This window comes from Manduca sexta, chromosome 17, assembly GCF_014839805.1.
Source record: "Manduca sexta isolate Smith_Timp_Sample1 chromosome 17, JHU_Msex_v1.0, whole genome shotgun sequence".
NCBI classification, from domain to species: Eukaryota; Metazoa; Arthropoda; class Insecta; order Lepidoptera; family Sphingidae; genus Manduca; species Manduca sexta.
In genome coordinates, this window is record NC_051131.1 from 10,595,900 (window position 1) to 10,616,464 (window position 20,565).

The 20,565-nt window shown below is 33.2% G+C and overlaps 1 protein-coding gene across 1 annotated transcript in view; it reads left to right on the forward strand.

Annotated features, from left to right (window-relative positions):
• Positions 1 to 4,009: 4,009 nt before the first annotated feature.
• LOC115449509 overlaps positions 4,010 to 20,565 on the forward strand; it is a 233,322-nt gene continuing 216,766 nt past the window's right edge. Inside the window, exons 1-2 of the mRNA XM_037439633.1 lie at positions 4,010 to 4,816; positions 10,962 to 11,073. Coding sequence (XP_037295530.1) covers positions 10,963 to 11,073 — 111 coding nt within the window. The 5' untranslated portion in view covers positions 4,010 to 4,816; position 10,962. The remainder of the gene's footprint in view (positions 4,817 to 10,961; positions 11,074 to 20,565) is intronic.

A 20,565-nucleotide genomic window follows, 5' to 3' on the forward strand; every position in this document is an offset into this window, starting at 1 on the left:
TTCTGAGAACACAAAATAAGAACAACATTACCTTTTGCAGGTGTATATACAAACAGACGAGATGTATCTGGAGATGTCTTTGAAATACTATTTCCGAGGCTTTGAGAAACGTAACATCAGCTTGTTTCTTGAGCGCTCTTTACTTGGATTCAAATGTTTTTGCCATAGTCGTCTTTTGTGTCGTAAATTGAAAAATATTAAACGCGCGCTCGGGGGAAAACTGCTAAAACTATTTTTAAAAAACGTTTTATGCCAAGATCTGTTGTTTGCACTGCTTATTTGAATAATCAAACTTTTTATTTCTAATAAACGTTTACAGATTAGAATAATGAAATGAAATAAATTTATGAAGATAAAATAAGGTTGTATGTAATTTATTTATTTTCTGTATTGTAATTTAATAACGCTGATTCCATTCTTACGAATTCTATTTGCCAGAACTTATTAAAAAATTAAATTGACCTTTACAGTTACGTGAAGGTCAATTTGATTATAAAGAAACAGATTACACCGCCCTTTCCCCTAGATGAGTCTAGATATCTAATACAAATATACGTACAACAGTAAAGGGGAATAAGCGTTAGGGTGTGAAATGATTGCACCACTGAGCCACGGATTCAACTTCTGAATTTCTGAATAGTTCAGGCAAACGTCGCACGTTTCAACGCCCGTGATTATGATAAAGTTAAAGGGAATTGTACCGTTCTATATTCTATTATATTTATATAAAGGTCATTTTGATTTGATCTGACCTTCATTTGTTTTTGATTTCGTTTGAATATGGAATTTTTCGAAGACAAAATCTAAGATCTGATAATCATTGCCAATTACAGCGTATCGTGCATTGGTGTCGATGAAATAGTCGTGTATCGTGCATTGGTAGTTTGCACTCTTTTCGTGGGTGACCTTAGATAAAGACAATCAGAGCTCATTTACTATCAAATTTCCTACAAGTTTGACATAACATAGAAAGAGACATAACATTTACATAGAAAAACAAATAGTGTATTTATAAACAATATACGTAGAAAAACAATGCGGTAATGTAGTACAAACAATCTTTGACCCATATCAAGAGGGTTTGGTGTAAAAAAAACTACAGGAATATTTTCGCTCTAATACACCTGTGTTACAAAACGTATGTAAGTGAGAACAGATTTAAATCCTTCTCTTAGTAATATCATAAAATACAGGGTTATGTTGTATGCTATATCTTTTTATTCGCGTACGACATAGTGACGCTAATGCACCAGATAGTAAGTAAAGTGAGGTCCGAATAGAATGTCAACTGACGATAGATGATTAAGCCTCGTCAGTCGATACAATTTTGCCGGCCTGTTTGAATATATACAAGCTGATTTCGAATCGCGACACACGAAGGTCATTATGGTAGTTTGTGACACCTTTAGGTGCCCGCTACTCGGGCGGATACAAAATATATTCTACCAGCAAATACTTAGTATTGTATTAAACTTAGTGCTGTTGTGTTAAGGTTATATTTCTTTTGTAGATCAGCAACAGAACTAACAACTTGAAATTAGTTTTGAATCGGTACGTAATTGGAAATTGGACTATGATTTTTATATGTTAATACTATACTGGTATATTTTAACTGTAAATAACTTTATATACATTTTCATAATGTTCGCATTTACGTTTTAAATTTACATTTTCTATTTAAACAACTTTTGCAAATTTTTTGACTTATCTTTATATCTTCTGCCTTTGTTTAAACTTTCATTGTTATAAATTATGTATGCTAACAAAATATAACTTGCGAGTACAATGTAATATTATACTAATTCAAATTTAGCTTTCCATTAAAGCAATTAATTAAATAAGCTCGATATTATTTGAACTGAGTGTTCACTATAATATATTCAGAATATATGTCACTGTTGACATCGAAAAGTCGCGTTGTTTTAGGGTTCTGTAGTTTGAAAGAGACCCTTATAGGCTGTCTTTCACTTAACCCTTTTTCTCCGGGACTAGTAGAGATATCAATATAAAAGTTATATCACATATAAAGCCTATGGTTTATCTAAAAAAAAAATCAAAGTCCTCGCTGTTAAAAGATATGACGGTTTATGTCGTATATTTTGTGATTTCACAAGTGAATCAAAACCTATAGGGTACTTCCCGTTGACGTAGAATCATGCAATTTATTAAGAAGCTATGACTTACAGTTCATGTAAAGAAAATTCCATCTAAAACATAAATGTTAAAATGGAAGCCAAGTTCAATGTGGAGAATATGCGTGGTTGTAGACTTCGTCGATAAAAGAATTGTAATATAAGTGCCAAGTTCTATAGATAATCCTAGAATTTATAAGAACGTACACTTTAAAATAAATTCTAAACACAAATCCTTTTTTTTTTGTTATTATAAAAGAGAATTTAATATTACAAACTTATTATATGCGATTAGTGCAATAACCGTGTCTAGGGATCGAACGGCAAAGTTAAGTTTGTCAGGTTTGAACTTATACACTTGGATACTCTACCTACAAGTTTGTATGGAATCCTCGGTGTCCGACTCCAACCCGCACTTGTCCAGTTTTATTTGTTTCCTGGTCGTACATCAATATCAAACACATCCCTCAGGAGCTATCCTACATTCCAAATAATCCTCATAAGATATCCTTAGTTGCTCTTTGTTCCTTATTCTACATACATAAACACGGCTTGTTTGTTTCTCGTAACTTACTAATAAATTGTAATAAACAAGATCTAGAAGACATTTATTGTGATGTTCATAAAAATAATCTAAAGAAATATAATAATTAATATAATATTTGTAATTACACACATTGCCGAAAATAAGTACTCTCTAAATATTATTCGTAACAAACATTACCAGTATCTTGAGATAACTTATTTATCTCATAAAATACTTGTTAATACTCCACTCCGGGAAATGTGCGATAAAGTCTTTCCGTCGAGCGAAATTGGACCAGTCGGCCGATCTGTCGCCCGACTCACCAAACGACCAACTTATAAAGAACTTTGATCATGCTTATGCAAGGTTCTAATCTTATTCACATCGCAAATAGAGAAAGGAGAGCAGGAGCTCTATTTAAATTGGATGACAATTGCGATTGTTACTATTCGGTAGATTATATTGGTGAAAATAAACGAGTGTCGGAGCTTGGGGTCGAATCGCCTAACTTGTCTACAACTTATGGAATTAAATCACTTTATTCGCTCTTGGTTTAAGTAGTCTTATGATTGAGGCGTCCAAAACGCCCTATTGTCCCAAAAGAGTAACATGCCGATACTAAAATGAGTTGTTGTTGAAAGTAAATATGATAAGGGTAATTGATACACTTACATTTGTGACATATACGGTCGAGTAATATTTCGAGGACGAAGGTAAATATACTCTGTCAATATGTACACGTCTGTTTGTGTTAGCATGTTTTTAGTCACAATTTTCTTCCATTATGCTATACTTTATTACTATGTCATTGAAATTAAATCAATTATTCCTATAATGAATAGTTATTATTAATTGGCCGAATTGCGCTAATGATTTTTCATGGATACTATATTTATTTATTCATAGCTTTATTGTACACCAAACACATAAATACTGTGCTTAAGATTAAAAACAATAAAGGCAGAAAGGAGATACAATTGGAGATCTGATTGCTCGAGGCAATCTCTAATTAAGTATTTGTAATATTAAAACGTAAAACATATAAAAACTCATGTAAATCACGACATTCAGTTTAATATAAACACAAATCGCTATTAAAACACGTTTACAACTACTAAAGAATAACTGTAGTACAGTTTAACCACAAACTTTGAAAGAACAAAGTTTTAATTTGAACTTGGCCACCGATAACAATGCAGCAAAGTTGTGGGCAGATAGCCGCGGGGCGCGGGGCGACGCCAATCTCCACACGTTGCAGTATATAACCGCACTTCTTTGTAAGAACACCTCGGAAAACTTTGCGCCAAGTAAACTCTGGCAAGTGGCGAAGTACGTTGCCGGTCGTCGGCGCCGCTGCCCGCTCCTTCTCTCGCGCGGCAACTCGCTCGCACCCACCCCCGCGCCCGATCGACAACGTTCCGCCTCCGGACAAACAAACGGACAAGTTTTAATGTTTTGCTCACAAAGTGTATGATTAAACGCGGAGAGCGGCGGAGAGAGTCGGCCGTAAGTTATTGATTTTCCCCGACCGAACCCCTGTCGACTACGCGGCTCGCGGTACGGTGCCGGAGCGCTACGCGAATGTTCCACTTTTCAACTCTTTATAAACAACGTTGAAACTACTTTTGGCATATCATAGGTACTTGAAATTACTTTTTTTAGATAATTAAAATACTTTTTTATACCCGGGAAGCGTCGATAAGTTGTTAAAGTGAGTTTGTTGTGAGAAAAGTTAGTGGTGGCTGCGCGACCGTACCGCGAGCCGCACAAGTCGCGCACCCTACAACTTCACGTCGCTCTACGTTCCGAAGTTAACGCAAAGTTCCGCCATTTTGGAACATGCTCACAACCCACTTGTTTTATAAAGAAACTTTTTATTAATTCCTGTGGGCCGCGGAGTGTCAGTAAGATGTTTTGAGGTTATGCTGAAAGGCGAAACACTGTTTTCTGACTCGGAGGCCGTGTTATAGTGCTGCTGTGACTGTGTACGCGACAAATGATAGTGTTTCAGTGGATTTAAGATATTGTTTTGAAGTGTAACTCGAGTGACGTTCGTATGATGCTGTTGTAATTTGTGTTTACTTCTGGCGGCTGCTAGGAGGACGCTACAATCACTTTTTGACCTTGCTTATGGCCCGGGTACGCGAATAAGTGACAGGTGATCAGTATTAAAGTTAGTTTTACTAGTTTACACAGTTTAGTGAAAAGTTGTGTGTTGTGAAAACTTTAGTTAAAAAGAGTTTACCAAGTTGCGCCGATATTTGTATACGATACGTTCGTACATATGTAGACGTAACATTCGCTGTTTTGATCCCAAAAGGGTAAACAATGAAGCTTACTATTGAAGTTAATTTGTTAGACAAATTATTATATTAAAAGTGCCAAGTGGTATACTATAATTGTTGTTTACGTCTTTGTAACAAATTCTGAATGCGTTTCGTCGATTACCATTATTAAATTGAGTCTCCTAATGTAACATAAATTAAGCATATGAATGAAAGATGTATGAAAGGAAATAATTTTCACATTACTACAGTCTACTAAAATGAATATTCTCGGAACTTTAAAGAGTAATACGACATCAAAATTCCAAGAAAACGAAATTTAGATGTTATTCGCGCTCTCTGTACTTACGGTAACCTTATTATGTCGTCATGAAAGATAAATTAGCCGTCTGTTCACGTACTTTTCTTATATATACTATGAATAATATTGTTAAAACACTTTTTGTCATTACGACACTAATTTTAATTGGACTGTATAATATTTTAATCCATTTTACAGCCTCAAACATTGAATTCGACTCATTAAAACTTATAGTAACTATAAAATCACCGAGATGTACTCCCGACCGTTCCATAATGGTGCCAAAGCATTAGACTATTATAATTCGACTCTATCATAGCTAAGAACCGCTCAATGTTTACACAAATTATTTACGATACAATAACGTAACAAATTGGAAAGTATAATAGATTTCAAACAAATATACTTCACTTTTTTCGCATAGGTAAACATTTATTCTGTCCTCTCAAACTATCTCATAAATAAAGTAAAAAGCCCACGATATTGGGTCGTTTTATTGAGGATGCTATTACAAAGTCATTTCAGTGGCCGGGCCCAGTCTCAGTCCATTGTAGAAGCAAAATCTTTCTACAGTCACGGCTCTCGATGGGATAACGCAAGCGGATGCCAATTCGGAAAGGTCCCACGTGCGTTATACACTCAAACAATAATTAACTTAATCTCTACAAACCTAGAGCGCAATTTCGCATGACGTCGGAGAAAGCTATGAAACTTTGTTAAATAACTTTTCAGATAACTTGAACTTGGCGTATTTGCGCAAAGTTGGAAGCGGAATTCCACCGCGGGCTAATTTAATCTGTACCCGCTTGTAATAAATGTTGTTTTCGCGTAATGCCAATTGGGGAGTTAGTGTATTTTGTTAAGTTGAAAGTTCTGGACTTCACGAAGCAAAACGCGAACTTTTGTAGAACATTTCAGTGTAGTTAGTACAATGTTATAATGGAAATAAGCACTTCAAAATGGCGTCCTCTGCAGCTGCTGTGTGTGTGTATCGATTGTCGGATGTTTTGTATGATGGATGCTATCATAACTTTGGCAGTCGATCGGATCTCTTTTGTTCCCGTGTTATTTTTCTTTACGAAGTCGGTAATGAATTAGTATTACAAGCATCTGAGAGATATTACGCGTATCGATTTTGTAACAGATGGACATCGGAGGTCTATTTCAGTAACTTGCAGACGGCTTTATGTTGATATTTAAATCAGTATTCGTTAGTTATGCAATATTTTATTGACCGAAAACGTTTTTGCTATTTCTGTTGTGCTAAAATTGTTTCTTTTGTTACTGTAGTGTTAGAATCTATTGAACTCTATAATTCTGTCTATGGATAATTATTTCTTATATTTACGTGAATGTTAAACATCAAAATTAAAACTATTTTTCGGATTTTATCACAGATTCTGTCCCTTTCTTGCCTTCTTTCATCTCTTCCCTCTGTTCTTCTTTTCTCCCACAGGGCGAGAGAGAGCGAGAAAATGATAATATAAAAAACTGGACTAAAACGATTCAATATCCATTTATAAATTTTACTTATACGAAACTTTAGTTCCACGTTACTGTTGTGTACGTAATTTTAACTATTTCAAGTTATTTATTATTAAACGCACCTATAAAATTTTTGCACACATACAAGTAAACATAAATAAACACAAATTAAAAGGTTTCCTAAAAGCTGAAAGCTTCGTAACAACATAGTTATTTAATTGTGTACCATGTTATACATTCAAGCACATTCAGAATTTACTACTAGCTCCTGAATTAAACCCTAATAATGTACTTTATTTAAAACGGCTTAAGTGATTACTGTAAATCCACTTGAAACTCAACTCTAAGCTTTCAGATACAAAGTTTACATTCGCGTGTTCGTAACAAAAGTTAGGTCGTTACTACATGACGCAACACATTTTCCTCCGCTTCTTTTTATTTGCTTTGAACAATAAATGGGTCTTAGTTATACAGCTGTCTTATATACGTGACTTTGCTATATTATGCGAATGTAAATAGGCTGACTTCGATTTTATTGGATAATTCATGAGTGGGTTATAAAATTTCGACTTTGCATAACGTAAGGTCAAAGGAACCCTTAAAACCGTTGGATAGAGTAATAAAATCGGATGCAAATTTTCGTGATCGGAATATAAAAATGCTAATCCTTTTTGCATTTGTTCGTAGTAGGTATGAATATGTATATAAGAAAGAGTAAATGATATTGGTGTAAATTTAATTAATTTTCGCTTTATTTTAATCTTAAACTTTTTGTAGTATTTTAATTTTTACAATAGAAACCCATCATAAGTTTCTCAGTTCAGTATAACAGCATTTATATTGTTTCATAATTCTACTCAATAACATTTAAGAGCTATACATCGAGTACAGTTGGAAACAAACTTTATACGTTACGCAATAAGTTTCCATCTTGTTTGAATGTCTGAGATCAAGATGAGTAATGGGTACAATAAGAAACGCGGAGCTTATAAAAAGTAATATGATTTGTTATTCAAACAAAAAGTATTTTAATTGTGAATTTTTATTCTACAGAAAATTGTGTGAGCTAACAAAATTTGACTATTATACAATTCAACAATAATACGAAAGTTACACTAAAACAGATGGTAATTGGAAACTATAGAATTTAAAAAAAGTAATTAAGTATGTAATCTATACTAATATACAAAAGCTGAAGAGTTTGTTTGAACGCGATTATCTCAGAAACCATTAAACTGATTTTGAATTTTTCACTTCTAGAAAGCTACATTATTTCATAGTGTTATAATTTTTTTATCAGGAAATGCTGAAATCCCGTGAAAACTTTTGCACGCGCGCGGAACCGAGGGCGAATAATGAATACCTGGATGAATATTACAATTATAGAATACAATTCAACGAATAATCGCAATATCTATAATACAGATCATTATAAAAAGGCTATGTTTAAAAAGATACTAAAGAGCTTAAACGTATAAAAGTTAGTTCTGTAGTAATAACAGCTACAAAGCACATTATGACAACGTTCTAACTACATCGCTGCTCAGGGCTAACGAAACGATGGAAAAACAGAAGTAATGATTATTCCGCGAATTTGTACTATCGACAAATATTGTACTGCAGTTTTATAAATATGGACCTAATATTGATATCATTGAGATAGTATTTTGATTGGCGTAACGATAAATTTGTACAAACTGCACTTAAGTTTAAATAAAATAAAATATTATCTAAAATAAAATTTAAGTAATATACTGTCTTTGTATATATAACGGTATCAATTTGCTACGTCATAGATCCTATGATGTAGCGTTAATGCTTTGGCACGTTATGTTTTCTGTCTACGCCGTAGTTCCGACTATGAAATGTTTTAACACATTTAAAAACGATTGAGACAAAAGTTTTTATTTGTGTACGCGATACGGCAGCGCTCTGAGGTCCTGGGTTCGAATCCCGGGTCGGGCAATATTGAATTTGGGTGTTTTCTGCTCAGTATCAGCCCGGAGTATGAAATTTGTGCCCGATATGGCGATAGGCTTGCCCATTATTATATCATTGCAAGCGGGTGCCCTAGTTACGGCTCTGCATACCTCTTCAGGGATAATTGCGTGATGTGTGTTTAACTTTGTATCATAATATCTTCTTGCACCAAGCTCGCATCATTCTATCTGAAAGCGTTCAGTCAAATGAACAGAAGGTTGAGACCGGCAATAAATTTACATAGAGTCATATTTATGTGAAAGGGATGAGACATGACGGCATTTAATATGAATAAAAATGCAGGCAATAGTGTCTGGGAAACGCATTGGAGATATATTTATTTATTTTTAGTTATAAAATTACTGACCGTTGAATTCATTGTCTATACTATAGTATAAAGAATCGTTCATCAATATCTCAGAACAATAAATAAATAAAAATTGATTGTTGTCAAATTTTCCAAACTATACAATTAGAGGATTATAATAAACTATTAGTTTAAGTGTATAAAGAATGTTAATGAAAATTGCGATCCAAAATCGAAGCCAAAATAAGATCAGTAAAATCGCTAGGCTAGTATTCTCGCTAGCAATCGTGATGGCAGTCAATAAATAAACTTGTTACTTCCGATATACAGTTCATTACACCTCGAAAAGTTTCCACTTTGATACGCTTTAATTAATCACGTCAAAAATAGTAAAACTACTGTAATTACAGACGATATTAAATAACATGGCTGATTAAATTATACACTATAGTTACAGAGCAGGCATGTTGTATCAACAACTACAAATCAAGCTTTATTACTTCGCAACAACTTCGCGCACTGTAAAGTCAACTTTACTTCCTAAGTATTAAAATTCAATTTCCTTCGCAACTTCAGTTCGATACTTTCAAGTTTAAATTGAAGTAATTTTGTAAAGTAAGTTTTATGTCTAACGGTGTAAAGATCATTTTCGCACAAAGTTACACGGCCACTTCAAAACACACCCGTAGTCTACTTTATTATTGTATTTAATGAATATAAATGAAGGTAAATATTACTTTAACATTTTCTCCGAGATTCAATTATTTATTAGCAACGCATTAACATTTTTATAAAACGTGTTTCTTTTTGTATACAATTTGTTATCTAAAAAACTGTTGTCCCGAATAATTTGATTAAGTTTCTCTACAGTCAACATGCTACGCCGTAGACTTTACGGTGTAGCATATTCAGGTTTATCTTTGTGTCTACGCCGTAGCCTTGTGACTAAAATATGAATTTTACGCTGAGAGCAGCCTGTGCTAAAAATAATAAGTGGCTTTAATTTTACGCCCTTTAACGAGAATTGAGATGAAAAGTTAATAGGTTAGAAAATACTTTGCAGAAAATTGTTCGCATTTATTTTAACCAATTAGATCTTATAATGCTACTAATATAAACTCTCATGTGTACTGCTTCTAAGCGCTCTTGACCCACTTTAATGTGGGCGATGTAACACACTTTCCAAATATATCCTGGGCAAATCGTGTTGACAAACTCATGCAAAGTATGACCCGATCTGGAACTCGAACCCTGGACTTGTTGGTTCATAGCATATAATATAAACTCGCACCAGACGAAGGAGGCAATACATATTTACAATATTACATGTATTTCAGTTTGAATTATTCAAGAATAGAATTGTTCATGAAAATGCTATAAATAACCTTAAGCTCTATATTATAAGCCCAATAAGTAACAATTTATTTGTGAAAATAAATGTGGGTTTTTATAATAAATTTTTACGTCTATAAATATCTAAGTTCTGGAGAAAAAGGTCTCCAAATTTTACAATTATGGCGTAAGATCGTGCTGATGAGATGAATCATCAAATCATCTCATATTAGCCTCACACATACAAATGAGCCTGGCTACAGTCTTTTAAAAATGTAATTAAATCTCTATAGCCTGGAAATCGATGGTGAGATATGTCTTTCGACATCTCAATAAAGATTATACATAAAATCGTGAAGCCTAAACCATTGTCTTTGCAATCACTATGATCATTGAAATTTAAACCATAATAATATCTCTATAGAGTATATTATTACTTTTCACATAAAAATCCCGTGCTGAATAGTTTTAGTGGACGCTATTATAAAATGTTTACAGACAGAAAACTGACATTACACACAAATTTTTCTTTTTTAAATTGTTTGTTGTTTACATACAAAAATGACATTATTTTCTAAAAAGTTTGGACATGATTCCATTGCTTTGTTCGCAGAATGTCACGCAAATCCCGGCAGGGGTACAGCATCCGTCACCTGCTCCAGTTGCCGAATGCGCCACGCAGCCCGCCCGCCGCGCCGGCGCACCCTCCCGCGCCCTGCGTCAAGGTCAGTGCATTGTTCATTCCACTGACCGACACGTGAATTATGTTTATGGATTTGTTACGGATTTGCATTGAGATTGTTGTATTCGTCTTATTAAAATATGTTAAGAAAAATTGAAACGCCTTCACTTGGATTATGAATATATTTAGTCTATAATACTTTTAGGTTTATTGAAGATACTGTCTATAAAACAACCTGAATCTTGTTTTACATTGAGGATAATAATATTATGTTGTTTTTTCAAAACAACCACGATAGTTTTATAAATATTCTTACATATTTCTACTGATTGTTATGAAAGGCGTTTATTGCTAGTTTTAGTAGCTTTAAAAAAAACCATTAGTATAATATATACAATAATCCATCACTATATTTATTATCGTGTTGAAACTTAACGAGCGAGCTCTACATTTATCACTCTACATATAGAAATCACTAACGATTGCGCAACAACTAACTTGATTTCAATAAACACTTTGCCGGAGCACGTACTCTTTATCATTAATCCATTGATATCAGTTGGTAGCGAATAATTCAAGATAATGAAAGTTCTATAAAACACTTGCTTGTGGTCGTGGCTCCGTTCGCATGAAACAGTTTCACCAGGATAAAAGTATCGCTATATATTTTCCCGGGATGAGAAATGCCATGGTCCTTCCCAAGATTTCAAACTATCTACATAACAAATTTTATCTAAATTGATTTAGTATATACATAATTTTATTATATAGTTTATGGCATAGGCCATATCTCTATAGTCAAACATGTGATGGCGAGATGTTAATCATAGGATTAAGACTATTATTTTTATCTAGCAGCTCTTCTTCGTGATTATCTTCTATACTTATAATAAATCTGTAGAGAGGTCAATTCTGTACATGAAATATATTTCCAAAATAACTATCAGGGGGTGATTAGGGATCGATACTGATGCCAAAAATACAATTAGTAAAATTTTTGTCTGTCTGTCTGTCTGTATAACCGTTATAGAAACAAAAACTACTCGACAGATTTTAACGAAACTTGGTACAATTATTTGTCATACTCCTGTGCTGGTTATAGTATACTTTTCATCACGCTACAATTAATAGGAGCAGAGCAGTGAAGGAAAATGTTGGGAAAACGGGAGAAGTTACTCCATTTTTAAGCTTCCGTCGCGTGTGCAACCTTAATGGTTAAAGCTACACAGAAATCATGTATGACGGAAATGTTCTCCTTAAAATTATGTAAAAAATATCCCACGACAGCATATGCCTATCTTTTATGGTTGACTCACAATAACACGTGTAACTCCAGATAGCTTAGCAGTTCGAAGCTTTCTCATTATATTTGTCTACTCTTACGTTTATAACAGTCATCCCTAATTAAAAAAGTTAACATTATTAAATATTCCATAAAAAAGAATCATAGAAATCGGTATAGAAACACCAAAGTTATACATGAAATACGCTTATAATAAGCCATCATGCGTGAATACTGAATCATGCTATAAGGATTATTTTTGTATATATATAAGGTCGCGAACGCACAGGCAGGCGGCTTGCTTGGCACCTAGAGGCTAGCGAATCACCTAGCGAGTAGCTTCGTAAAACGAACATTCTCGAACGTTCGCGACCGGCTCCATTTTTGAAGTCCGAAATCCACGCGGGCGAAGCTGCGGGCGGAAGCTAGTTTTTAATAAAATAGAAACTCGGGAAGACGAATGCATTTCCGAGATAATATAATCTGACTCATCCTCAAACTCACATCTTTCAACCAATACCACTTCCATAGTTATCAGTAAGAATTCATTATTGATGTATGACATTAATATCTATGTGGCTTGCAAGTAAAATGCGTAACAAATCCATCCATATATCGTTAATTATAAAATTCTTAAACATTCGCTCATACTATTCGAATGAACTAAGCATAACCTTAATACAATTGATAATCAATTGCTTGTCAGTTAATAACGAAATTAGCAACGGCTCTTACTTGTAATGGAAAGTGACGTTATTACAATACATGTATAGAGTTATAATATAGAGTTTATATTTATTCGTCGGAGGGTAGGTAGAGGTAAAGCTAATGCACCGATGGTTTATTGAGAATTGCGTTCTAAAATGTGTAAGCCTGTCGCCATATCGTATAAATTCTATTCTCTTTTTTAAATCGAAAACGTCAGGCCCATCTAAGGATCGTGCTGTGTAATCTCTACTTTAACACCTACATATGTTGCTACTAGATGTAAAGTAATAAACTTTTTCTTTATCCTTACAAAAAAATAATATAAATATACACATTTATTAAGCTATATACCATATCCTAACGATTAATAGGGTAGTCGACTACTTTGTTTAAAATACATTTGTTAAAAATGTATGTTATTCAAAATTTAACGGAAATATTCTTCAAAATATACGCAACAAAAAATAAGTTACCAAGCTTTAAAATGCGGTGGAAGTGGTAGTTCTCGAATAATAGTAATTGCAAACTTTGACGTCACCAAATGTCACCGGCCAAAATGCTACGTTCGTGAGAAAGGGATAGTGCGATAGCCCCATCATGCCCCCACTTTTGCTCACAACATTTCAAATATGAATAACTGATAGTTTTTTCAACCGATTTAAATGGTGATTTCACATGAAGAAATACTTTTTCGTTTTATTTTCTGCTACATTCATAATAAGATATAAAATCAAACTTAGGAAACTACCGTAATGCCTATCAATTTCCCTTACGGGCAAACAAAATATGCAAAAATTCTTTGATCATGACCATTATTCTTTTGCTGACCCCTATGGAATAAAAATTTCTTCCTTCATCTGTTAAATAAATCAGTTCTGTGGTATTTACTAACCCAATTGGACACTGGCGTCGTCTTCTATTAAAAGGCTTTAAACCTAAGTCCAGCCTATTGACTTTCAGCTCTTATCCTACTCCATCGTGGTGTCGGCTCAACACTCCTTTTCACTTATATTACAAACATGGATTGGTTCACTTTTACCACCGGACTTCTATTGTAAAATCTAAAATAATAATTCAACATAAAGTTTCTAACAAAATAAATTTCAATGTAAAGTTGCTCAACATTAATTATCTAAACTTATCGAGAGCGAAGTTTCGTTATGATGTCAAGTTTATCCATAACCGCCGGAGAAATAATAATAATTCGAGCTTAAGATAAAATTTTCGTATACATTAATTTAAAAAAGATATATGTAATACTAGCTTATCTTCGTGGCTCAGTCCATGTCAAAAAGATTTTCCGATAAAGGTCCCGCTATATTTTCCTATACTAAAAAATAGCTTATGTCCTTCCCAGAATCTGAAACTATCTCCTAACGAAGTATCATGGAAATTGCCTCAGTGGTTCAGCTTTGAAAGCGTAACGGACAGACTGACAGACAGAATTACTTTCGGATTTATAATATGGCCTAACTTGCAGCTTCGCCCGTGTTAAAAGCCTTTCCTGATACAAAAAAGTACCCAAAACACTATAAGACACTAGCGCCATCTATTTAGAAAATCAGGTTAAATATATTCATTATTTCTCACTTACACTAATTACCGTGATGAAAAGTAGTCAATAAATGAACCTAGGACTTGGCCTAGAAGGTGACCAAATTTCATCCAAATCCGTTCAGTTGTTACTGTGTTTACCTACTTCTAACAAACATCTAAACATTTTCACAAACTTTCACATTTATTATATTAGTAATATAACCAGTATAGATTATTATCTAGGCTACATAATGTAGATATGTATATTTAATCAAATAACAACGAACTGGAGTAAATCAACAATAATTTCAAATTAAATAAGACGATTATTTACAATCTGCGTTCTCTACCAGTAGATATAGCACATCGATGTCACAACACGCTAGTAAGCAATGAAATAATTAATCCCTGTTTGAATTAATCGTCATTTTGCTAATTTGATAATATTTACTAAGAAACATTGGTAAGAAAAAATTAAGATAACCGACAGAATACATGAAAAAACGTCTCTAAATGAATTTTATTATGCTTAGACGCAATTGTTACTTTACGAGTTAAACTAGAGCTCATAATAAGTTTAGCTAATTAACACCAAAGTATACAAAGTTACAGCATTTTTAAACTATACAACTATAAAAGTTATACCTATATAGGTATACTAGCTTTTGCCTGCGGCTCCGCTCGCGTTATAAAGTTTTTCTGGCTAAAGATTTCCCGGGAGCCTATGTTCTTCCCAGGGTCTCAAAGTGTCTCCATACCAAATTTAATCTTAATACGTTGGGTAGTTTTTGAGTTTAACACGTTCAGGCAGACAGACGCAGCGGAGGACTTTGTTTTATATTATATTTTTGTAGAACTTTTTAAGAGGAACAATCCCGTCATACAACATTGTTGCATAACATTAACCTTTTTAGTTCAAACCGATAGTTCCTGAGATTAGCCATTACTGCTCCGCTCCTATTGGTCATAGCGTGATGATATATAGCCTATAGCAATCCACGAACAAAGGGCAATCCAACACAAAAAAAAACATTTTGAACCGGTAGTTCCTGAGATTAGCGCGTTAAACAAACAAACACACCAGCAAATTCTTCAGCTTTATATAATAGTATAGATACAAAACATTCCATACAAGAAAGTTCCACGCAAAAATATCCTAGAAAATATTATATCACACTGTTAGTCGATACTCGTTACAGCAAACTTTGAGAAAATGTTGATAGCAAATAAATAAATCATGACACAAAATAACTACCCGCTCAGGGGCCTTATTCTCTATCCCGCACGTTATTTTAACAGTGCGTAACAAGCACGTAACACAACGCTTAATGTTTAGTACTATAGAAATTTGGCTTACAGAATACCATTCCACGCGCACTTCTCGGAGATAACATGACACGGCCGCGTTACGCGTTTACACTATCATATAGAATAAGGGCCCAGAACTATCGTAACCAAGTTTGACGGTACTGTGGCGCCTCTAGCGGCGGATAGACTAACTAGAACTAGAAAAAATATTTTCCATAATAATTAGTGGTATAATCATGGTAATATTACTACCTAAAATATTTTACTCTGTTTATTATAATAGATTATTGTCTTTAAAAACTAATGATAATTTGCCTTTTTTTTTAAGACGAGTATAGTGGCGCCCTCAATGAACACAACTTTTTATACAAAGTACACTTTTACAATATACTCACTCTTACCTATAATATTAAATAGAAAAAATGAAATTAATATTTATTAAAAATTAAAAATCAATGTTTACGTAACATAAGTAAAGAATTTTCAGTCTTATTCTATACCCCTTACTGTACATTTTCGTACGAACTTCCCGTCCTTTCTTTCCCCTATTCAATACAAACCATTTTAAGCTGTTTCAAACCTCTGCAAAGGAAGCTTGAGTTAGTTTGTTGCGGTTCTAAGTGTAATCGTTAGATGGCGCTATTCGTAATATTCAATTTATAGTATTACGTATTCCATGTCACAAATATTGTGTTAGGTTGTTGAATGCTGGAGACTGAATAGATCTTTATGAATAAGACAAGGTGGCGCTTTTTCTCTTTTAATTTCATTTATGAATTGTATGGAACGAAGAATATTTTCTTAATAATTCATGCTCTACATATTATATAGAGCATCAATTATTAAGAATATATTCTCGTAGTTATAGTTTACGATAATAAGTACATAAATGTATAATTTTATTGCAGTGACATAAATATGAAAATAGCGCATCTTTGTCCTCAGTATTATACGAAATATTAAAAAAATGACAACTTCAAATAATTATAAGTCTGCGACATGTTTAAATCTATAAAATATTTTTAGTATCATCCCAACTTCAGCCACGTTACTTAAACAGCTTTCACTGGACTCAGTCAATTTTTACAAAATTAACTGAAGAATATAAAATTTAAATATAATTTGTATACTTACGTGTTTTGTTATTTAAATTAGTTTTATTGACATTTGAATATGACTACTGCTATTACTTTTTCAGTCTCTCAGTTTTAACTGATTATTATTAATTGTTTAAGGCGATACCTCAAGGTCCATTTTCATATATTTTGTTTCACCTTTAATCTGGGTAACTAAACAAGTATTGGCAAGTAAAGAATTTAAATTCACGTCTAGTTAGTGATTAGTTCTCGCAGTTGAAAGAAAAACGTAAAAATAATTAATAATCATGGATATTTCGGCCTTTAAAATTTAGTATGACGAAATTTTAGAGGCAGAAATATCCATGATGGACCTTGAGCTATCGCCTTAACCGTATTAAAGGAAATGGCGCTCTATTTAGCACACTACAAGCCACGTAACTACTAATAAAAAGCATTATAATAAATCTTCAGTTCATCAAACTAATACTCATTGATAAAATACATATAATTTAATATCTTTGGAAATTTGTATAACTGTGCATACACTATACTAATTTTAAACGAGCATTCACCAGATTTATGGTTTAAGGTTTAATGCTTTTCATCTGAACGTAGCTTAACAAATTTGTAGAGTCATGCTGCAAAATATTTTTTTTTGACATGAGTGGACTTACTTGATGAGCTTTCTAGTTATTTCGTTACGAAAAAACAGTAGCAAATATATGCGTATACGTAGTAAATACAGTTTATATAATTAGCTGTGTTACTATAACTTCATCGTTTATCAAAACAAAACGTAAACCACATTAGAATCACTCGATGTTTGTAATAAATAGTCCAAACAAACATATAAATCAATCCAACAAGGAAGGGTGAATAGAATTCCTTAGCAAACGTGTTTAGTTCACGTTAGTTGGACAGTGGCGCCCCCCGGCGCATTCCTCCGGAACTATGTGAGACAACCTTTCAGTATTTATTTACAAAGCAAATCAACTATTTATTTATTGGGCAATCGCTTTGATCGCCGAGTGACCTTTGGCAAACATACGATTGTCGTTTCAGTGGTAGGGTATTATTGGAATAATGTGGATATTCCAAAATATTATTTAATGTTATGAACCTTAAACTAACTTTGTTTTTGTTTACATATTACCTTAATGTTTTCAAAGTATGAATTTATTATTGTCTACGACTACAAATGATTATTTGTTCACAATTAAATATGTGTTAAAAAGTAACGTTAAACATACTTCTATTTATTTAAAATTATAAAATCAAAAGTGTACAAAATTTACCCAAATATACATTTGCAAGTAAATATCCAACTTCAATAGGCACATAAACAACTATAATAGTGCAATTCCAATAACTTCTACATATTTATTTCAAGAACTACCAATTACTACGTCCGCATGACACTTCACAGTGCTCTGTACAATAACGCATTAGATATAAAGAGTCTTACATTATTGTGGTTACGAACTATTAGCATTAAAATAAACTATAAATTAAAAATAGTCTGCAAAATTTTATCTAAGTATTCTTCAAGATCGGAACGTCATCTAATTTTAAATTATGTATATTGTATAATTGTAAAATGTAGGTAAATATTTTAGCGTTGACATTTCTGACGTCGAACACGGCCCATAATCATGAGGTCTGCTAAATCTTTGAAACGTGGGAAGAAAATGAAAATATAAAAAACCGCGATAAAACAAAACTAGTTTAAAATCATTGTCGAACATTTGCGTTATCATAAGAAATGAATATCCAATTATTGAAAAAATTATATTGAAAATAGCGACGTATCCACACTACCATGTCTCGTAGTTAAAAGGGTTTCTTTTCACGGGCGATACCGGAACGTTGTAAGGCGACTGGCCGGTTCGCTTGTCCCGTTTGTAAGAATAATGTCTAACATTCGTCTCTGATTGATGCGAATTCCGCTTACTTTAGGGGAAATAATTCTTTTGAGATATTTTCTTAGTACTCATAGACAGACTGTCTCGGTGGCGCAGTTGTATTACGGTACGATTGCAGTACTGCAGACTGTAGTCTCGGGTGCGTTTCCCGGGTCAAGCAAAGTGATATTGGCTTTTTCTACTCAGTATCAGCCCGGAGTCCGGAATTTATGGACGGAATATGAAATGAAATGAAATGATGTATTTGAATCTGTAAAATGTTATACATTATTTAGATTCCGTCAATATTAACTCTACCACCAGTTCGGAAAGCAGTTCTCACCAGAGAAGAACGGGCAAGAAACTCTGGTGTTGCACATGGGGGAAAGTGTCAGTTATTATTAAGTTCTGTTATGACATTAGAGATTATCGTTTTTAATCATTTATTTAATAACACTAATGTAACATACGTTAACACTATTTATTGTTGGAAATTTTAAATATTTTTTTTTATAAAACACCTACAAGTACAGATGAGGCTGTTAATAAAAAGTATCAACATTATTTATTTAAAAATTCATATACAAATGTATACAGGCGGACTTAATGCCGTAAGCATTCTCTACCAATCATCTAAGGTTGACCCTAAGGGGTGGGACAAACCTACTCATGGTAGGTATATGGAAGGTGCATTGCCCAGACTTTTGAATTTTAAGACACTCCATAGGTTTTTTTGCAATATACACACTATGCTCAGTAATTTTACTTGATTATTTTATTTATATTTAAGAAACTTATTCTTCTATGACTTTTGAAATCGATAAAATACAGCCGATATTTTAAAATAACTCTAGGCCACGAGTGGCGATGAAGATACTCTTATTGCATAACACGCATTTGTCGTTATAAAATAAATAAACATTGTAAAAACAAAACATAAAAAAACAAAATTTGAGCCGGAAAAATAGTAATAATTACAATTAAATTAATATTATTAACTATAATAGTACTTACATTTTATCTCTAAATATTTATTAGTATCTTAGAATCCACACGAAATACAGGCAAAATAAATAACATAAATCACTTACAAACCGTAATTCTTTTTAACCCCGGAATCGATTAATAAATGGCTGTTTAATCTGCGCGGCGTTAAGTAATTAAGCACTCAGCGGGCAGTCGTGTCCACCTCTTACACGCCGATTTGTGAAACACCCAGTGTGAATGGTGCTAGAGTTAATATAACATCGATATCGATGATTCGTTATAGTATATTGTATTCGTTTTATTAATATTGGTTGTTATCTAGTGGGCGAAATGTTACATTTTATCAATAAAATGTATTTTTCTGTGCTCCTTCTTTATGTGGACTTTAATTATGGCAAATCTCACACTCCTCCATGCGCGTAATGTGCTTAAAAAAGGTACAATTTTATGTCTTCACGCACTTACGAGTAAATATAGAGATAACCTGATTATGATTTATTTATTTAACACTTTAGTCATGGCTAATTGCGCGTAGGCGAACTACAACTTGATGAGGTGGTGCAGAGATAAAAGAAAGTAATAATTTTTGTTTCACGCACTCTTAACGTCACGTTGAAGTTATAAGCAAAATATTCTAACACAATGGCGAACCTATTGCTATCGTTCCCACTTGTTATGTTATACCCTGGAGGACATGCATATTTTATAGATTGAAACAGTTAAAAAAACTCTTA